At 34.7% G+C, this 17,080-nt stretch overlaps 1 protein-coding gene across 1 annotated transcript in view; it reads right to left on the reverse strand.

Moving 5' to 3' along the window:
• Positions 1 to 17,080, reverse strand: part of LOC106167957 (uncharacterized) — a 55,278-nt gene that overhangs the window by 2,211 nt on the left and 35,987 nt on the right. The window contains exons 2-21 of the mRNA XM_087008866.1: positions 12,778 to 12,855; positions 12,022 to 12,201; positions 10,384 to 10,500; positions 9,958 to 10,050; positions 7,165 to 7,335; positions 6,740 to 6,790; positions 6,189 to 6,292; positions 5,835 to 5,926; positions 5,304 to 5,416; positions 4,899 to 5,014; positions 4,286 to 4,377; positions 3,834 to 3,907; positions 3,341 to 3,546; positions 2,844 to 3,007; positions 2,516 to 2,609; positions 2,188 to 2,274; positions 1,862 to 1,929; positions 1,360 to 1,508; positions 521 to 695; positions 92 to 265 (exon numbers count right to left, since the gene is read on the reverse strand). Coding sequence (XP_086864992.1) covers positions 92 to 265; positions 521 to 695; positions 1,360 to 1,508; positions 1,862 to 1,929; positions 2,188 to 2,274; positions 2,516 to 2,609; positions 2,844 to 3,007; positions 3,341 to 3,546; positions 3,834 to 3,907; positions 4,286 to 4,377; positions 4,899 to 5,014; positions 5,304 to 5,416; positions 5,835 to 5,926; positions 6,189 to 6,292; positions 6,740 to 6,790; positions 7,165 to 7,335; positions 9,958 to 10,050; positions 10,384 to 10,500; positions 12,022 to 12,201; positions 12,778 to 12,855 — 2,398 coding nt within the window. The remainder of the gene's footprint in view (positions 1 to 91; positions 266 to 520; positions 696 to 1,359; positions 1,509 to 1,861; positions 1,930 to 2,187; positions 2,275 to 2,515; positions 2,610 to 2,843; positions 3,008 to 3,340; positions 3,547 to 3,833; positions 3,908 to 4,285; positions 4,378 to 4,898; positions 5,015 to 5,303; positions 5,417 to 5,834; positions 5,927 to 6,188; positions 6,293 to 6,739; positions 6,791 to 7,164; positions 7,336 to 9,957; positions 10,051 to 10,383; positions 10,501 to 12,021; positions 12,202 to 12,777; positions 12,856 to 17,080) is intronic.

Here is a 17,080-nt window from a genome sequence, read left to right on the forward strand (position 1 = left end):
TTTATTTGAAATAAGGAAACAATTACCCTACTCATATTTTAAAAGTCAATCAAAAAAAAAAAAAAAAAAAAAAAAAAATGATACAGCTTACCTGTCACACTGGGTGCTTGAAGAGTAGATTTAGTGGTGGATGAAGTAATCTTCGGCAAGGGAATGGTGAGGATGACCCCTGCACTGGTTCCTACCCAGAGGAGATCTTTACAGGCCAGGAGGGAGGTGATACGAAGGCACGCCGTTTTATGCTGTCTAATTATGTCATCTGTAGCTGATGAAGAGCAAAAAATTTCATGAATTAAATTTACATACAAGCTAGCATAAGTTAATTTTTCTATTACAGCATAAGATTAAAATATCCATATCTTGAACAAAACCAATTTACAAGGTTTTTTTTCTCTTCAAGATATTCAGCAACTCAAATGGAGGGAGGAGGGAACGACACATTTCATCAAATGCAAGGCAAGGTTCTCACATCTGCCTTTTGTCTGTCTTGTTACATGGAAAGAAAAATCTTTCACATTACCCATAAGTTTCTGTGTCACTGCCTGAGCTATGCTGATGTCTGTAAGGAACTGTCTGTTGGTAGCATGGAAGAGCACCACCTTGGAGCTGCCCTGGGGTGCTATCCAGACCCCCTGACCAGAACACACCATGGACTGGATGGGGCGTGGGCTGTCTGTGGGAATTTGAAATGAAACCTGAAATATTGGGGAAGATGATGTGAATGGTAATGTCAATTTTAATATCACACTTATAATATCTATAGTTGCACGATTTTCCCCTGGTGACTAGGTTTTGACTATTGTAAGCAAAGAACTATATATAAGAAATATATATATATATTTTAAACACACATACACACAGTGCCTACATGTAATTGTCTTTTATAACACAAAAAATATGAGTATCACAAACTTGCTCATCCTCCCATCCCCCAAACAAGCTCCAATATTTAACATTTTTCTTCATTCTCAGATGATTTATTTCCTCTGTACAAGAACATCATGCATCCTCTCTATGAATCACACAAAATTCTCAAAGATGATCTAAAAGACAACAGTTGCAACTGCTGGTAGACACATTCATCACCCAACTCTGATGTACAGGCTACCAGCTTCAATACAAAATATCAGTGGAAATGTTTAAACTCGCCCCTTTTCTCCATTGTGCTGTAGTGTGATTTCCATTCATGTAACTGTGCTGATTTTTGTTAATGTAAATTATAATGTTTAGTCTATTTTATCTGTGTATTCAATAGTATGTGTATTAAGTATAAAATAATAAAATGAAAACCTATCCCAAACAAGGACCATTTCAAATTTCACTTGGGCCACAGGCCATAACATATCTTTGCGCAGTTACCTCAGAGACGAGAGTTGTGGGGTTCAGCATCATGACCCCACTCTGACAGCCACACCACAGTTTACCAGCCACTGCCAACATCTTGGTCACTGGTGATGTCACAGTGCCCACTGATAGAGTGTCTGGGTGCTGTGTGTCCCAGCTGCCATCTAGTGGTAAATGGAGAAGTTAATATGAACTTTTCATGGAAAGTAACTTTTTATGGAGAAAAACTTAATGTCATATGTTTTAAGCCATTTTCTGGAAGGCAGTCATCACAATTAGTTCAAATTGTCACAACCTGCAGATCCTTAAAACTTGTAAAAAAGTGAAAAGATATAAAATAGAAAACAGAAAACCACTTTTTCTCAAACTAAAATGATGAAATACATGTGCTTGCCAGTGTGCTCACAGGTGGTACACATGTACATGTATTTCAACAAAACAAAGGGGGTTTAAACATATCAACTTTCTACATAAAAATCTTTTACAACACTAATTTAAGATTTTAAGGCAATCTCACCTGCATCCCTCCTGTACACACGGATCTCTCCATTTGCTAAAGAAGCAAACACCTTGCAATCCAAATGCCTGAGGAGAACAATAATACACTATTAGTGTCCTCAAAGTCAAACTTTGCATATAACTAAGACTAGACATATGTACCAGTAGTACTGCTGTTTATAATCTCTCTCTCTATCTCTCGCTCTCATAAATGTATAAACATTAAATTCAATTGGTGTCACACATTTATTGACAATATTGCACTTATCATAATTCCCTTAACAATTTTTTTGGTTTTTTAAATACTTTAAATACTATTTTTTAAAGTTTCTAATCATTCCTTACACAATGCATAGAACTCCTGCAGGATGTGGCACTTTCAGTTTGTTCTTGGTGGTCTTGATGTTGTCTGTGCTTTGAAAGATATGGATACTGAAAAAGATACAAGGAAATCCCATATGCCACTATCTAATTTTGCAAAGATATAGATCTGTCCAAGAACTCTGAAACAAAAGAATAGTTGCCAATAGAGAAATTTTGCATTTTTCCCAAATTGCATTAAAAAAATATCATTCTGAACAGGAAGTTGTGAAATCCAGACAAGAAATAATGCTGTTAAGATTAAGCTTCTGGTCTGTTTAGTCTGTATAGTCATTTTTTCTTAGACACATACTATCCATTGTCTGTTCCTAGCCACATAGTGCTCTTATAGGGGTCCAGGAGAGGTGTCTGCTTGCTGCTTTCTGAGCTCTGTCTGGTGTGGCGTCCTAAAAATAGTAAAACACATTTCATATTTGATACAATATAATATTTGATACAATATAATTGATTAAATAAAGTGTACAAATCTGCACAATAAATATTGTAAAGTTAGAGGTGTTTGTGTAAATGAGATAGAGAACGAATATATAACAAATATTCAGTTTTACTGTATCATTATATAAAGTATTTTCAAATTTGTAATAAAAGAGAATGTTTATATACTGAGTCCTAACACATACCAACATTCCTCCTGCTATAAGATGGCATATCATCCTCATCATCAGTTGACTCTGTATCAGACTCAGACCCATCACTGGACTCTGTGTTACTCAGCTCCAAACTGACCTGATTGAAATCGTCCTGGTGACCACTGTCCATTGATCGATTGCGACCACTTCCTTTCCTGCAAACAATAATTCCTTTCATCATCATAAAGCTTTGATATATATATATATATATATATTTGTACTTCCTTCACAATAAACAAAACTTCACAATTATATGAGTTGCAATTAACCTGTTAGGTACGTAGCATGTAGCACCATTTGTCACTGGAAAATGATTGTTTTCTGGCAATGACTCGGAGCTGATTCAAAATAATTATAGAAGTAGTGGAAAAAGAACATGATAGATAATTGTTGGACATAAACCACTACCTAAACCGTAAACTGCGAATGTTTGGTCAATAATTGAGGGGGGAAGGGGGGGAAAAGAAAAATCTTATACCCATTTGTACCTTTTTAAAGGCCCATTGTATGCTGGCACTGCAAATATACACAGTATCTTTGAGTTGCACCCTGGGACGGGAGTGTTCAGTGTCACTATGGGTTCTGGCTGTAGACTGAGCAGGCACATGTGCCCCACGTAGCCATCGCTGTTACACACCCACACATCTCTGTAGCCTGACGTGTTCACACCGTCCACGGGGGAGGCACAGGAAAACTGCAAATAAAGATTGGTAAGAAAGTTAGAATGAAAAAATAATGTAAATGTAGCTATCCATCCATAAATTTTAATTAATTATATCAAATTAAATAGAAATATTCAGGGATGAAGAGAAAAAAAGAGCCAAAAGGGTCTATCATGTAGTAATGGAATCCACAATTTATTTTGTCACATAATAAAATATTGTTTTTTTAAGAAAGCATGTGCACTTTTGCATTGTAGAGAGAGAGAGAGAGAGAGAGAGAGAGAGAGAGAGAGGGGTCATAAACATAAGTGTTACATACCTGCATTCCAGCTCTGGTCTTAGTGATCTGCAAAGCTTGCATGAATTCTGGTGGCCTTTTCTCCGTAATGGCAGCTGGAATGTACAAACAGGAAATCCTTGAAAATGATCAGGTATATGAATAAGGTCATCAGTTCTACAGATCAGCAACCAGCATATTCTTGGATATATATTTTTTACTATGATTTACGGAATACAGATACTTATCATGATGATAACAGCTGTAATAAAATCTGAATTTTTTTCAAGTCACAATAAATAACTTTCATAAAACAAAATGTACCAGTAATCTTTACTGAAACATATGACTTATCTGGGCCAATTAAGACAATGCTTGCATAAAAGAGTTAGCTCTATTAAATCTGCAATAATTGCACAGTGATTTTTCATAAGCAATGGTACATCCATTCATGAAAAAAATATTGATTTTCATTTTAAATTAAATGAACTTACACAGATTTTGCTTTGCCTCCATGAATCCGTCTTCCCAGGATTTCCTCTTGTCTGGAGAGGGGAAGATAGCTATGATGTTGGACACACCCTCACTGAAAAAAAGGAGAAAAAACTAAAATGTTCATGGGGAAAATTAGTGTGCTGTATTCAGAAAATTATAAACAGGTATTTCTATTCATTTGTCAAAACATGAAATTATTGGATGTATCCTTCCATTTTTTACATACAGTTACTTGTGGTATTCAATAAATTGAAACAAAGACGTTTTTGTATCTCAAAATATTTTTGTAAATATGAAAATAAGGATTCTTTTTTCTCATCACAAAAGAGGAACAAACATTCAGTTCACATTTCCAAAATATATACCAATAACAGTGCATTTTATTCATCAAAATACCCATTCACATTTGCTCGAATTTTAAATCATTACAAAGGCAATGTTTCTTGTAGATTTTATTATTATTAATTAATAAAATCTTCTTCTTCTCATTATAAATACTGATAAAATGATAAAAATGAAACAAAAAATAAAATGCAATTAATTGAAAATGAAATAAAAGGCTTTTTTTAAATTGTAGTGAGTTATCATCATGTTTGTCTGTAGTGTACTTACGGTGTAGTGGCCATGAGATCAATCCTGCACATATCTGTACCAGCACTCTGGAGCTGCAGCTCTGACAGACGGTTGTTCAGGGTGTTCGTTAGCTCTGCGATGTCGTCCTTCAACATCTGAGACAACAACACATGTATGGTATATATAGAATAGTTTTAATTTAAAAGCTAATTTTTTTTTTCAAATGATGAACTGACCATTTGTTGAACTTAACATTGTTCTATGGTGACTCTTTAAGAAATTTGCATTGTAATTTGCAGAATTGTCAATGCCTATTTATGTATCATACAGACAATTGAGACAAATATTGTAAACACACACAAACACACACACACTATAGTACACAAAAGCTAATAAAAACATGCAACAAAGACACTATATAAAGCCCTGTGTCCCAGCACATACCTGATGTTCACAGTTGAGTTTACAGACTAGTTCTGTCACATCTGTGAGAACAGCCAGGTCAGACTCCAGCTGATCTTTGTCTTTGTGGCGCTTCCTTGTCAATGTGTCTGGTGCTGAAAGCAGAGAGAAGAAACTGCCGTTATGTGTGATTTCTTTAGTGCAGTAAAACTGGTCATACATTATAAGTACACACACACACACACACACACACACACACACACACACACACACACACACACACACACACACACACAGATGCTTAAGTGCAGACATTACGTCTTTCCTAGCTGTTTCCTAAAGTGAAATTAAACATTTTCAATTTAAATATTTGGAAAAATTAAGATTATTGATACCATGCAACAGATAGGGTACTAAAATAATGTTATAAAAAGTTACATTGTGTTAGAGGAGACAAGTGGGTTGTGCTAGTGGAGATGTGTGGAGTAAATTGTCAAGTTACTGATTGTGATCATAACCCATAAAACAGTTCATTTACAATGTGCTGTATTACATCTATAATACATTACTTACAGTTGACAATTTCAACATCATCTAAGCCAATCTTGAGCCAAAATTTGTGTTTGATATTCTCAATAAAATCCACTTTCCCTGATGGAGATTGCCTGGTAAAGGAAAAGAAAATCACACATATAATAAAATTATATCTGGCTTCCTTTGGAGAAAACTGGAGAGAAGTTACCCAGTTCTTTCAATTGAAAAGTCTAAAATATACATATTTTCTGATCATTATAAAAAGCGAAGAAGTCATTAAAGTTCTGGTATTTTGCCCAAAATGTTGCCAGGCTTATTTTATACATTTATTATGGTTGGCACAGACTGATGAAAAATGATTGAGTATTAGTCCATAGGGTCAAATATACATACACAAGTAAAGATGTCTTCCTTCCTACACTTCCACTTTTCCTTTTGACACTGGTAAATACAATGAGATCAGAGAACATCCATATGCAGCACATGTCCTTTCGGTTCTAAGACAGAGAAAACATGAAAAGATACAAATAAATGCAAAACATTTTTTTTGAGCTAAATAAATTTGAATAATTATTAGTGATTTAAACTGGACAAATAAACCTGTCATCATTCCATACCATATCTACATAATAAAAGTCAAATTTTGTCCTGGTTCTTAATGAAAGTAACTGTTTCCCAAAGCAAACACTTTCACTGAATGACCAAAAGTGTTTGCCAGTTGGGACACACTGTGTAAAACCAACCACTTAACTCATAGATAACAGAGGTCGATTGCAATCAAGTATCTGCCTTCTGAACACAGACCTACCACCTTTCTTGCTTATGTTGATTAACACAATTTCAGCTTCAATATATGATAAAATACAGTTAATTCTTTTTTTCTAAGTGATGAGAAGATACATGTATATTGTAATAATGTAATAGGCAAGCAGCAGTCTACTTACTGGCACTGTCACCATATCATGGCGTAAGTATACTCTATCTGGAGTGGCAAGCTGGAGTATGAAAGAAAAAGGAAGTATTACAGTTAGCATTTCAGTTTATCTTCCAAAGTGTGTGTGTGTGTGTGTGTGTGTGTGTGTGTGTGTGTGTGTGTGTGTGTGTGTGTGTGTGTGTGTGTGTGTGTGTATTGTATGCCTGCATGTGTTTCAATGCACGTATAGATGTACAATCTACAAATGTGTTCATCTTATTTAATTATACATTTCAAATGCAGGGTAAACAAAATATTATAAAACATCTGCAAATCTATTGTAAATAACATATAAACTTTAAATATTTGTATCCAAGATAAACAAATTCATCATCACCATCACCAGGGTGGAATCACAAAAAATAATTTTTGAAAACTATATCACAAGCTATTTACATCATCAATGAGGAGTAACAGTTCCAGTTTCTTTAAAGTCTCCTGCATATCCTCTCCCCTCCGAGATTTGTCCACACTTCCTATCTTCATGGCCAGGTCATGAATAGCTTTTTCTGCCTCCTTTAACAGGGGGTAATCAGGGTGATCTTTGCTGGTGTGATCAAGGAATCTCTGAAAATATATACCAAAATGTCTATTACCTTTGCTAGTTGCTTCAATGGGAAAAAGGATTGTTGTTTGTTGGAAAAAACAAACTAACAAACAAACACACAAAAAAATAGACAGACAGACAAAATAAAATAAAATTTAGATTGAACTTTAACAAAGAAAAGTCAAGGTTATCTCTGTAGGTATGACCCACAAAACTGACAACAAGAAGTGGATTTAGCCAAATCAGTGTGAACTGAAAGTCCTACATATAGATAAGAGAGGAATGCAGACTTTTTTTTTTTACTTTTTCTGTCCATTTAAAAACAATGATAGGTGGGATTAAATTTGGTGGTGTGACAAAGGAATTTCTGAAAAGCATAACGATAGCACAGAAGCATGTGATTGAATGAACATCTTCCTGGTTTTTCTAACAGAAGATTGGATGATTTTTGGTGGTGTGACCAAGGAATTTTTGAAACAATATACATAAGTATAAAAAGATTTGCAAAGTAAAAGTTCCTACTGTCGAACAATAACAATGATCTGACACATAATCAATGAGAACATCTTGACATGTACCAAAACCTCCCAGTTCAACTTTTTCAATTAAAGGACTAGATTCAGCCATAAGAAACTTAACCCCCTCTCCCCATCATAAACCTTAAGTTATCCCATCATGACATGTTGATCCTTAAATTCACGGCTTAGTGTGAACATATTACTAGTTTGGAATGAAATCAGTAACATATAGACCAAAAATACAGTAACATATTGGGAATCACGATCAATCAGATTTCATTCAATGGTGGGGATCACAATAAAAACAGTGTTGATTGTAATAAAGTGCCTGCTTTCTAAAGTTAAGCCTAGAACCATTCTGGTTAAACAAGGATTTCGTACCAATATGATAAAATAAATTACATTTGTTTTTTTTATAAACTTGGAATAATGGGAACAAAGTTTTGAAGTCATTTCTCGAATGATTAAAATCCAATGAATTATCCAAATATCAATTCTTAATCCTGAATGATGGTGCAGAAAAACATGTGCTCTACTGTAGACATCAAATACAGTGGCCTAAAGTTTAACTGAACAATGTCCCTGAACATGGATTCCAATCTTTTTTTCACATATCATACCACCTTTCTGCCACTGAATCACATGTGCTTAGACAAATCCAAACTGACAAGTTTTTGTGCTACGAACAGAAAATAAAGCGGATTACACAATGCAAACAACACTAGAATAGCACACAAACAGCAAGACACTGGAAGCCTAGCTGATCCTTCTTATGACACTGTTATGAGCCCTGCTCTCACTGTATAATAAGATGAAATCAGCAGGATCTGCCTGTCCATAGTTTCTGAACACATACATAGTACGTCATACACATGCCATTTTGTTTCTAATAGGCATGCTATGGCTGAATCCCAATTTTGAGTCAGACAACTTCTCTTAAGTATTTATTATTCTGTAGATATACACACACATTACAGGATATAGTATAGTGCTTCATGGCAAATTTGAATGAAAATGACAGCATTTAGATATTTCAGCATAAAAAACTTTTTTGCTCGTTTTTTGTCTTTCTTTTACACATGGAAACAAAGCAAATGAAAACTTGACTTTTTAGTTAATTCTCTCAGTTATACATTCAGAATTGCAGATTAAAGTTGAGAAAACAAGAGCCATCATTGTTGTTTTTTAACCATAGATATAAACATTTTAATACACATTTTTTAACTTAAAAGTGCATTTTCGCAAAAAAAAAAAAAGTCAAGTTCATTGAACTTGAAAACATCATCAAGAAAGTATTTACAGTGAGCTCCTCAGGCTGAAAATATCTTCCCCGCTATGTGCACTGCATTGGCCAGCAGTCCCTATTAATCCTGGCTAACTTTAGTTCCTTAAACTTAACCTTTAGAGACAAACCCCCAACACTCTCCCTGGATTACATCTGAAATTAGCACCAAACAGGACAGGAATAATTTCCCAAAATATCTCCTGGGTATATAAACCTTCTTATAAACTCAGGAGGTAGTGAATTTGTCCTCCCTGGGGTTAAGATTGTGACCCCCCAACCTTTGTGGGGTAACCATCTAAGTGCCAGAAGTCAACATCAATTTTCTCTAATTAGCATGACAAGCAGTAGCAGGTCGTCTGCTTGGAGATTTTCTAAGAAAAGTAGGGCCAAATCACCTTGGAAAAAATCCTGCAAATCTGTTTCTTAAATCAAGTTATTTCTTCCTCAAAGAATTCAAGGCTTGTTTAAAATGTCCATAATTTGCTAATTTACAAGGCCAACACTACCTGTTCCATAAGAAAACCAAACCTGTATAAAGAAATAAAGAACCTGCATGCCAACAAATGTCACCAATTAACAGCTCTTAAGTTCTTTATTTTTGAATATATTTTTAGAACAAGGCAGGCTCCATATATGTCTTTCCATTGTGAGTTTCTTTGTAAAAACTTGATACAAAGAACATCATTGGCATGTAAGGCACGAACCTCTTCTGTTACAGTACACTTCTTTGAAAACCTTTTCATATTTTTTCCTTGAAATCTTTCTCCGAAATGTCCATATGTACACTGTGTGCAATCTGACTCATTCATTTGATCTTTTTTTTGCTGGTGTTTTCTTACCTGAATCAGCAGTTCATATCGTGGTATTCTTTGTGCTGGCTGTATAATCAGGTCCTTGATCTTAAGCTTTCTGCGACTACTTCTTTGGCATTGCTGAAATACCACATAAATATATTTCAAAGTAACACTGGTTATCTTAATAATTTAAATAAAAAGTATAATTACTTGATTGGCATTAATTGCTGAAATACCACATGAATATATTTCAAAGTAATACCGAATACCTTAATAATTAAAATAAAAAGTATAACAACTCGATTGGCACTGCAGAAATATACTATGAATAAATCTTAAAGTAATGCTTATTATGAAGTAAAATACATCAACATAATGATAGGTACATAAAAACATTAAGCTCTTTTTTGCATGTGTCATGTTGTTTCACATTTTTGTAAACAAAAAGACAACAAGTTTTGAGGAAAATACCTCTGAAAATTTTTGGAATGATGACTTTGTCTGCAAAGCGTGGTCTATCATCTTCTCGGAGCGCTTGTAGTTTTTGATAAAAAGAAGGTAGCTTTCAACTACAGACTGCTTTGAAAACTGAAAATAAAAATATAGAACATAAAATTTTAAATCTTTTTCAGCAACTTTGGAAATGAAGGCGAAATCTAAAATCTTTATTCACAGATGACCAAAATACTCTAATATACACCATAATAAAACCAAAAAAACAAAATTTTTTTGTTTACACCACAACATAACCAAACACTTCAGTGACTTTAATTAAAACCTTTTGTTTCTACACACTGACACATATATTTTATTTCTGCTTCAGCAACTTTTCTGAATTGCCTATCACGTTGCTTAAGTATACATTTCAGTGTTAGGTAGTTATTCAGTACTAACTGTTTCAATTTCAGTGAATAGGAACTGCAACCTGCAACATGTCACCATAAGTCTGTTTTCCAGACTCTCCTAACACAATGACACATTGTAAATGTCACAGCGTACACCTGTGTTTAGTTGTGTAATCGGTGTCAAAGTGTCCCGTGATTACGAGTACTGTTAACAAGATTACAAGAAAAACAAGACTATCACATCAAGAGCAGATCACGTCACTTATTACGCTGTATGCCAAGTTGTGTAAAAAAAAAAACTTTAAGTAGACGTCACCATCTTTATGGAAAACCCTGTGCACGCTGCTGTATGTGAAATACACTACTTTAATATTTTATGTACATTGTCATTGCATCATTTTATGTGATAATACATCTATGGAATGTCAATAGACTTTTAAAAATAATTCATGAAACCTAAAGAAAAAAATACAACTAAGAGGTTGAAGTTTATTTATGTTTACCTATCCACTTGGGTAATATCAGGTTAATCAGTAATTATCATGATACGCCCAATAAAAAGATACAACCTCATCATCGCACATATAAACATCCCCAATCATGTTACAGTGTTTGAGGATGGATTAAGAACGACCATTTTAACTTGCAGTCTGACACCACTGCCTTCTTTAGTGCGTCTCACGGATGTACCACTTGTCACTGTGTTTAAACAGTGATTACAACATATGCTGCCGAGATTAGATGCCCTGATTTCGAGACGCAAAACCAAGTGCGTAATAACCTCTCTCTAGTAGTACACTTGATGGTAAAGATCTGTATGTAAAAAAGTAAAAAAAATTCACAGGAAGTTGGATTTGTATCTTTTCCCTTCTGATCTCTATCTTAATTAAAATTTGTACATGTACTGATTTCAGACTAATAGGTATGAAATTGCATTCAGACTTGTTTCCTGTTAGTATGGTAATGTTTTTTTGCCTTTGACTTTTAATTCACTGAGGCTGAAAAAATGAAAAAAAAAGCTTATTTTTCATCAAATTGTTATTGAATTAATAAGGCCTTTGACATGGCTAATTTATTTTCAAGTAATCCACCTAAACAAAACAATACAGTAGCATGACTTTTACCAGCTTGAACATCCATATAAACTTCCTGAATATTGCTCTTTTTACTTGTTGTGCCAGGTTTCGCTTTCAGTGACTGGGTCAGGTTGACCCGATTCTATCTACCATATGAAACACGCACACTCTCACTGGGAGTCTCTTACCATAGCTTTTATAACATCCCCCACCGTCTGTGTGCTGCTCCAGTTTTCCCATGTTCTTTCTAGTGAAGTCAGGAAAATTGCATGATGTGTGAGGATTTCAGGAATCATGGTCTTGTAAAATATTTCATCCACCATGGAGCTGTCCAGAATGTCTTGAGCTTTCAGTGGAATCACATATTTCTGTTAAAAAAAACAGCAAAAACATATTAATTCTTTAAACAGATGTTCAGAGTGAGCCTTGTGTATAGCCTGAATATAGAAAATGTTATTTATATTACCAGCAGGATAGCAAGAACATTTGGATATCATTATGTCATGTTAAACACTGCTGCCATGACAGTTTAGTGCTGCACTATCATAAGACAGTAAGATGTAACAATATTAAGTGTGTCACTATTGAATGTGCCTAAGTATAAGTGTGCCAATACTGGATTGACCAATATTTGAAGTCAGCTACTGCTGGGTATAACAAAATGTCAGGTGTACCATCTTTGGTTATGCCAATGTGTTAGGTGTGCCACTATTGGGTGTGTTAATGAGTAAGTTTGTGACTATTGGGTGTGCTAATGTGTTAGGTGTACCACTACTGGGTGTAACAATGCGTTACACGTGTCACAATTTGTCATGCCAATGTGTAAGTTGTAACATCATAAACAGTATGACAATAATACAATAATTCTAAGCTGGATAAAATATACTACCTAACTTTATAAGTTACCCCCCTCCCCCCTGCTTATCCTATATTGTTATACTTACATCCACCAGTATTCGGAGGGAGTCCACATATTCCTGTTCTACACTATACAGCTCCTTGATGATGTGGTAGCGCTTGTCCTGAAAAAGACAACATCATTTTTAAATATTTTGCATAATTATTGCTGTGCTGTATTTTTTATTTATACAACTGGTGTAAAATGATGATTTATAAATGCCATATTGCTAATTTAAAAAAAATCCAACCTGAAAAAGCAGAGAATGGTGATGAAATAGAATTGAAATGGATCACATTTAGAGAATTTTTTCATTCTGCATAATCACTTTTAGAAATAGCATTCATTTTATGTTTTAATAAGCATTTGGAGATGATTGAAATCATGGGCCCCTAAAAGCACTCTCTTAGGTAATGTTATTGGTTTAATATACACATCATTCAGTAGAAATGTAATGTAATTGGGTCTTTTTATCACACACAGAACTAACTTGGACCAATGACTGACTACAATGCATCATTTGACTTCATAAGATGACCTAGAATATACAGACCATCTCAAACAGGCTTTCAAATCTAACTCTAATCAATATGATGCTTGATTATGTAGAATGATGCAGTTTGGACCAATTTCGGTCCAAATTAATCCAGAGTTTGACCAGGCCACATCAGGTCCAGAAAATGTCAATGAAATACCTGGTGTGATCTACCCACTATCTAGCTGAGTTTCCGGTGCATGTGTGCATAAAGACTGATTATAAAATGAACTGACAATGTGGTTTGTCCACAGATTAAATCAATTACACCAGATTAACTAGGTAAGCTGCACTCAGTGAGCTAAAACCACAAACCCCCCTAACATCCACATGATAACATTACCATTCACCTGTGCGTAATTATACATAAAATTCATTTAAGTAGCAATCCTTACATCTAAATAAATTGTCCCATACAGACTGGGAAAACCTTCATCACATAAATTGTACTGTGTCAACTCTGGTGAAGGCTCGTTTCTTTCTACTGGGACAATTGTGAATTTAACTGAATACTGTTTTTTTTTAAGAGATAAATTCTTAAAATAAGAACATTCCTATTGAGTGGTTGCAACAAAAATGAAAAGTAGACTACCTGATAGTCCTATTCTATGCAGTAGAAGCACCAAATGCTACACAGAAATGTTTTTTAAACTAGAAAAGCACTCCGAGAGTGCAGACCTCCGCCAAGGCAGCAATTTTTGATTATTATTGATCTGGATCACCACCAAAAACTAATCATCTGTTGCTTGGCAATCAACATAAGTGGCTTAAATGTCTGTCACCCCTACTGAAGCTGCTAGGGTAGGCGTTTAACAGCTTTGGTAGGCTTGTTAGATATCTTCAGGCCTAACCAACTACCAGACTCGGCACCTAAGGATCCTGAATTAACCGGTATATCGGACCACACTACCCGTTTTCAAGGTGTGTGTCAGATAGCATTTCGGAGTATCATACCCAACAACAAATTTTGTATGACGACTGCGGGCTCATCCACGCTCGGCTGAACAACCTTAAACTGTACTCTTACTTTAGAGTACTCTATTTCATTATCTCTATGGGGGTATATGGGACTTTACGACATTCGGTTTGAATGCTTTAACCACTTTTGATAGGGCTTTTTTGCATTGTATTAGATTAATATGCCAGTCTAAGGTTCATCTAGGGGGCTTTCAAATTTATGCACCCGGTTTTTAAATCATATAGCGATTTAATACGACAATCGTTTACTATCCAATCAAGGTGACAGCCGAGCGTGGGCTCATCCTGTCGGTGTTCTGACTGATACTCCGAAATGCGATCTGACACACACCTTGAAAACGGGTAGTGCGGTCCGATATACCGGTTAAGTCAGGATCCTTAGGTGCCGAGTCTGGTAGTTGGTTAGGCCTGATCTTAGTTGCTTAAGCTGAAAGCAATTTAGCAAGAAAACCCCTTGGAGATGGATCGATCCTGTTAGATTGATCTAGGTATGGGAACCCAGTCAATGATAACAGCATGTGAAGGACTCACAAGCCTCATTACGAAACTTTGCTTTTGTCAAAATGGTTTTGAAACAGACAAAACACAATAAAAGCCCCTTTGAGTATATCTGGGAGACCCATGTGGTAAATTGTGTCTGGGCTGTGGTTTCCGTTCTCAGATGGCAATGATCTCTATTTTGCCCATGAATGAACTATACACATGTTCACCATTGTGTAGATTTTGTGATGTTGTCCAACTTTCATGTAATTTTTCATTTTCCCAAACAATCTTCTCCGAAATCTGTTTGATCTATTGGTAAACCACTAGAACCCATGGTGGCTGGCAACCAAATCCTGATTTTAACAGTTCATGTCTCTCATTTCCTTTGGTAATTACGAGCTCTCATATATTCTCAGATAAACCAGTTACGGTTGGGATATTTTGACTGCATGATGGTTTATAAAATTATTATCATCATTATTACCATTATTAATATATAAAACTGTCCAGATCACCCTTGGCATAAACAAGCTATTGAACAAGGCAGCAAAGCTGTCAAATGTACAGACAAAAAGCAGGAAATAACTATGCACAAAATAGGCTACTGTCAATTCTGATGCAAAAGTACATTATGTTAAACTGCAAATTCAACATCAAATTTTAATTATGCTCAACAGGTAATACCAATGTAAGTAAAATGTGTAACAAGCATAAGGCTTCAGGCCCATGGCAGTTCAAGTTCACACTTTGAAAATGAATAACTTCCAGAAAAAGAAGCCAATCAGACTGCTTTTCCAACTCAGGCTGCATTTTAGTCCTGTATTTCTTTTTTGAACGTTTGGCAATCATCAGTAACATGGTTTTCCCATAATGGTCATCATGGCAGCAGCACCCAAAATTGTGTTTTCTTCTATTCTGATGCATTATTACATAATGGTTAACAGCATAATGACCGTCAATTTTTAATAATAAAATATACATATCATGGATTTTCAGAAAATGTGACTAGCATGGGTCTTCAAGCCCATGGAACTTCAAAGTCACACCTTGAAAATGCCAATATGTGAAAAATTAAATTTTCACAAAAAAAAAAAAACTGTTTAACTAGCAGAAAGAATTACCAAACACACTGCATTGCCTACTGAAGCTGTATTTTAGTCCCGTGTTTCTTTCCTGTAAGTTTGAGAACAGTAAGTGACATGATTTTTCTTAAATGGTCATCATGGGAGCAGTGCCCAAAATATTTTTTTTCCAAATTTTGATGCAATATTACATAACGTTTAACAGCATAATGACCATCAATTTTTAATGATAAAATATTAGTATTATGGATATTCAGAAAATGTGACTAGCAAAGGTCTTCAGGCCCATGGAACTTCAAAGTCACACCTTGAAAATGCCAAAATGTAAACAAGACAGCACTGTTCTGAAATGGGTGTTTTCCCATTTTTAACAATTTTTTAACATAAAACAAAATTAACAGTTTACTGCCATTTTTATATGATCAACTAAGAAAATTGATGAGATGTGAAAAATATCAATAGAACAGTGTCAAATGTCCAATTTCCTCCATTCTGAGTTTCTGAACATAGTGAATGATTGAATCTTACAAACTGCAATGATATGAGTTTATTTCCATTTTTGAAACTTTATTACACAATACACGATAATAAGTTTACCATCATTTTTACAAAATCAACTAACAATGTTGTAAATATGCAGGAAATGTCAAACAAACACTTTTACTTATCTTATTAATTAAATAATGAAACTGTCAACATGCCTAAAAATTGAATCTGAGGAAATGTGAAACAAGACAGCACTATTCTGAAATGGGTTTATTTCCATTTTTAACACTTTTTTAACATAAAACAAAATTAACAGTTTACTGCCATTTTTATATGATCAACTAAGAAAATTGATGAGATGTGAAAAATATCAATAGAACAGTGTCAAATGTCCAATTTCCTCCATTCTGAGTTTCTGAACATAGTGAATGATTGAATCTTACAAACTGCAATGATATGAGTTTATTTCCATTTTTGATACCTTATTACACAATACACGATAACAAGTTTACCATCATTTTTACAAAATCAACTAACAATGTTGTAAAGATGCAGGAAATGTCAAACAAACACTTTTACGTATCTTATTAATTAAATAATGAGACTGTTAACATGCCTAAGAATTGAATCTGAGGAAATGTGAAAAAACAGCATAACTTATAAAATAATGGTCCGATTATGCTGATTTTCGAACTTGACCTGCGCTTTAGTAAGATTGATTACTCCTGTGAGTTTCATGACAACAGGCCTATGGGTTTTCCTTGAAATGTGTTAACAGTGTTGCA

This window comes from Lingula anatina, chromosome 3 (genome assembly GCF_051362555.1).
Source record: "Lingula anatina isolate TDL-2025a chromosome 3, LinAna3.0, whole genome shotgun sequence".
NCBI lineage: Eukaryota > Metazoa > Brachiopoda > Lingulata > Lingulida > Lingulidae > Lingula > Lingula anatina.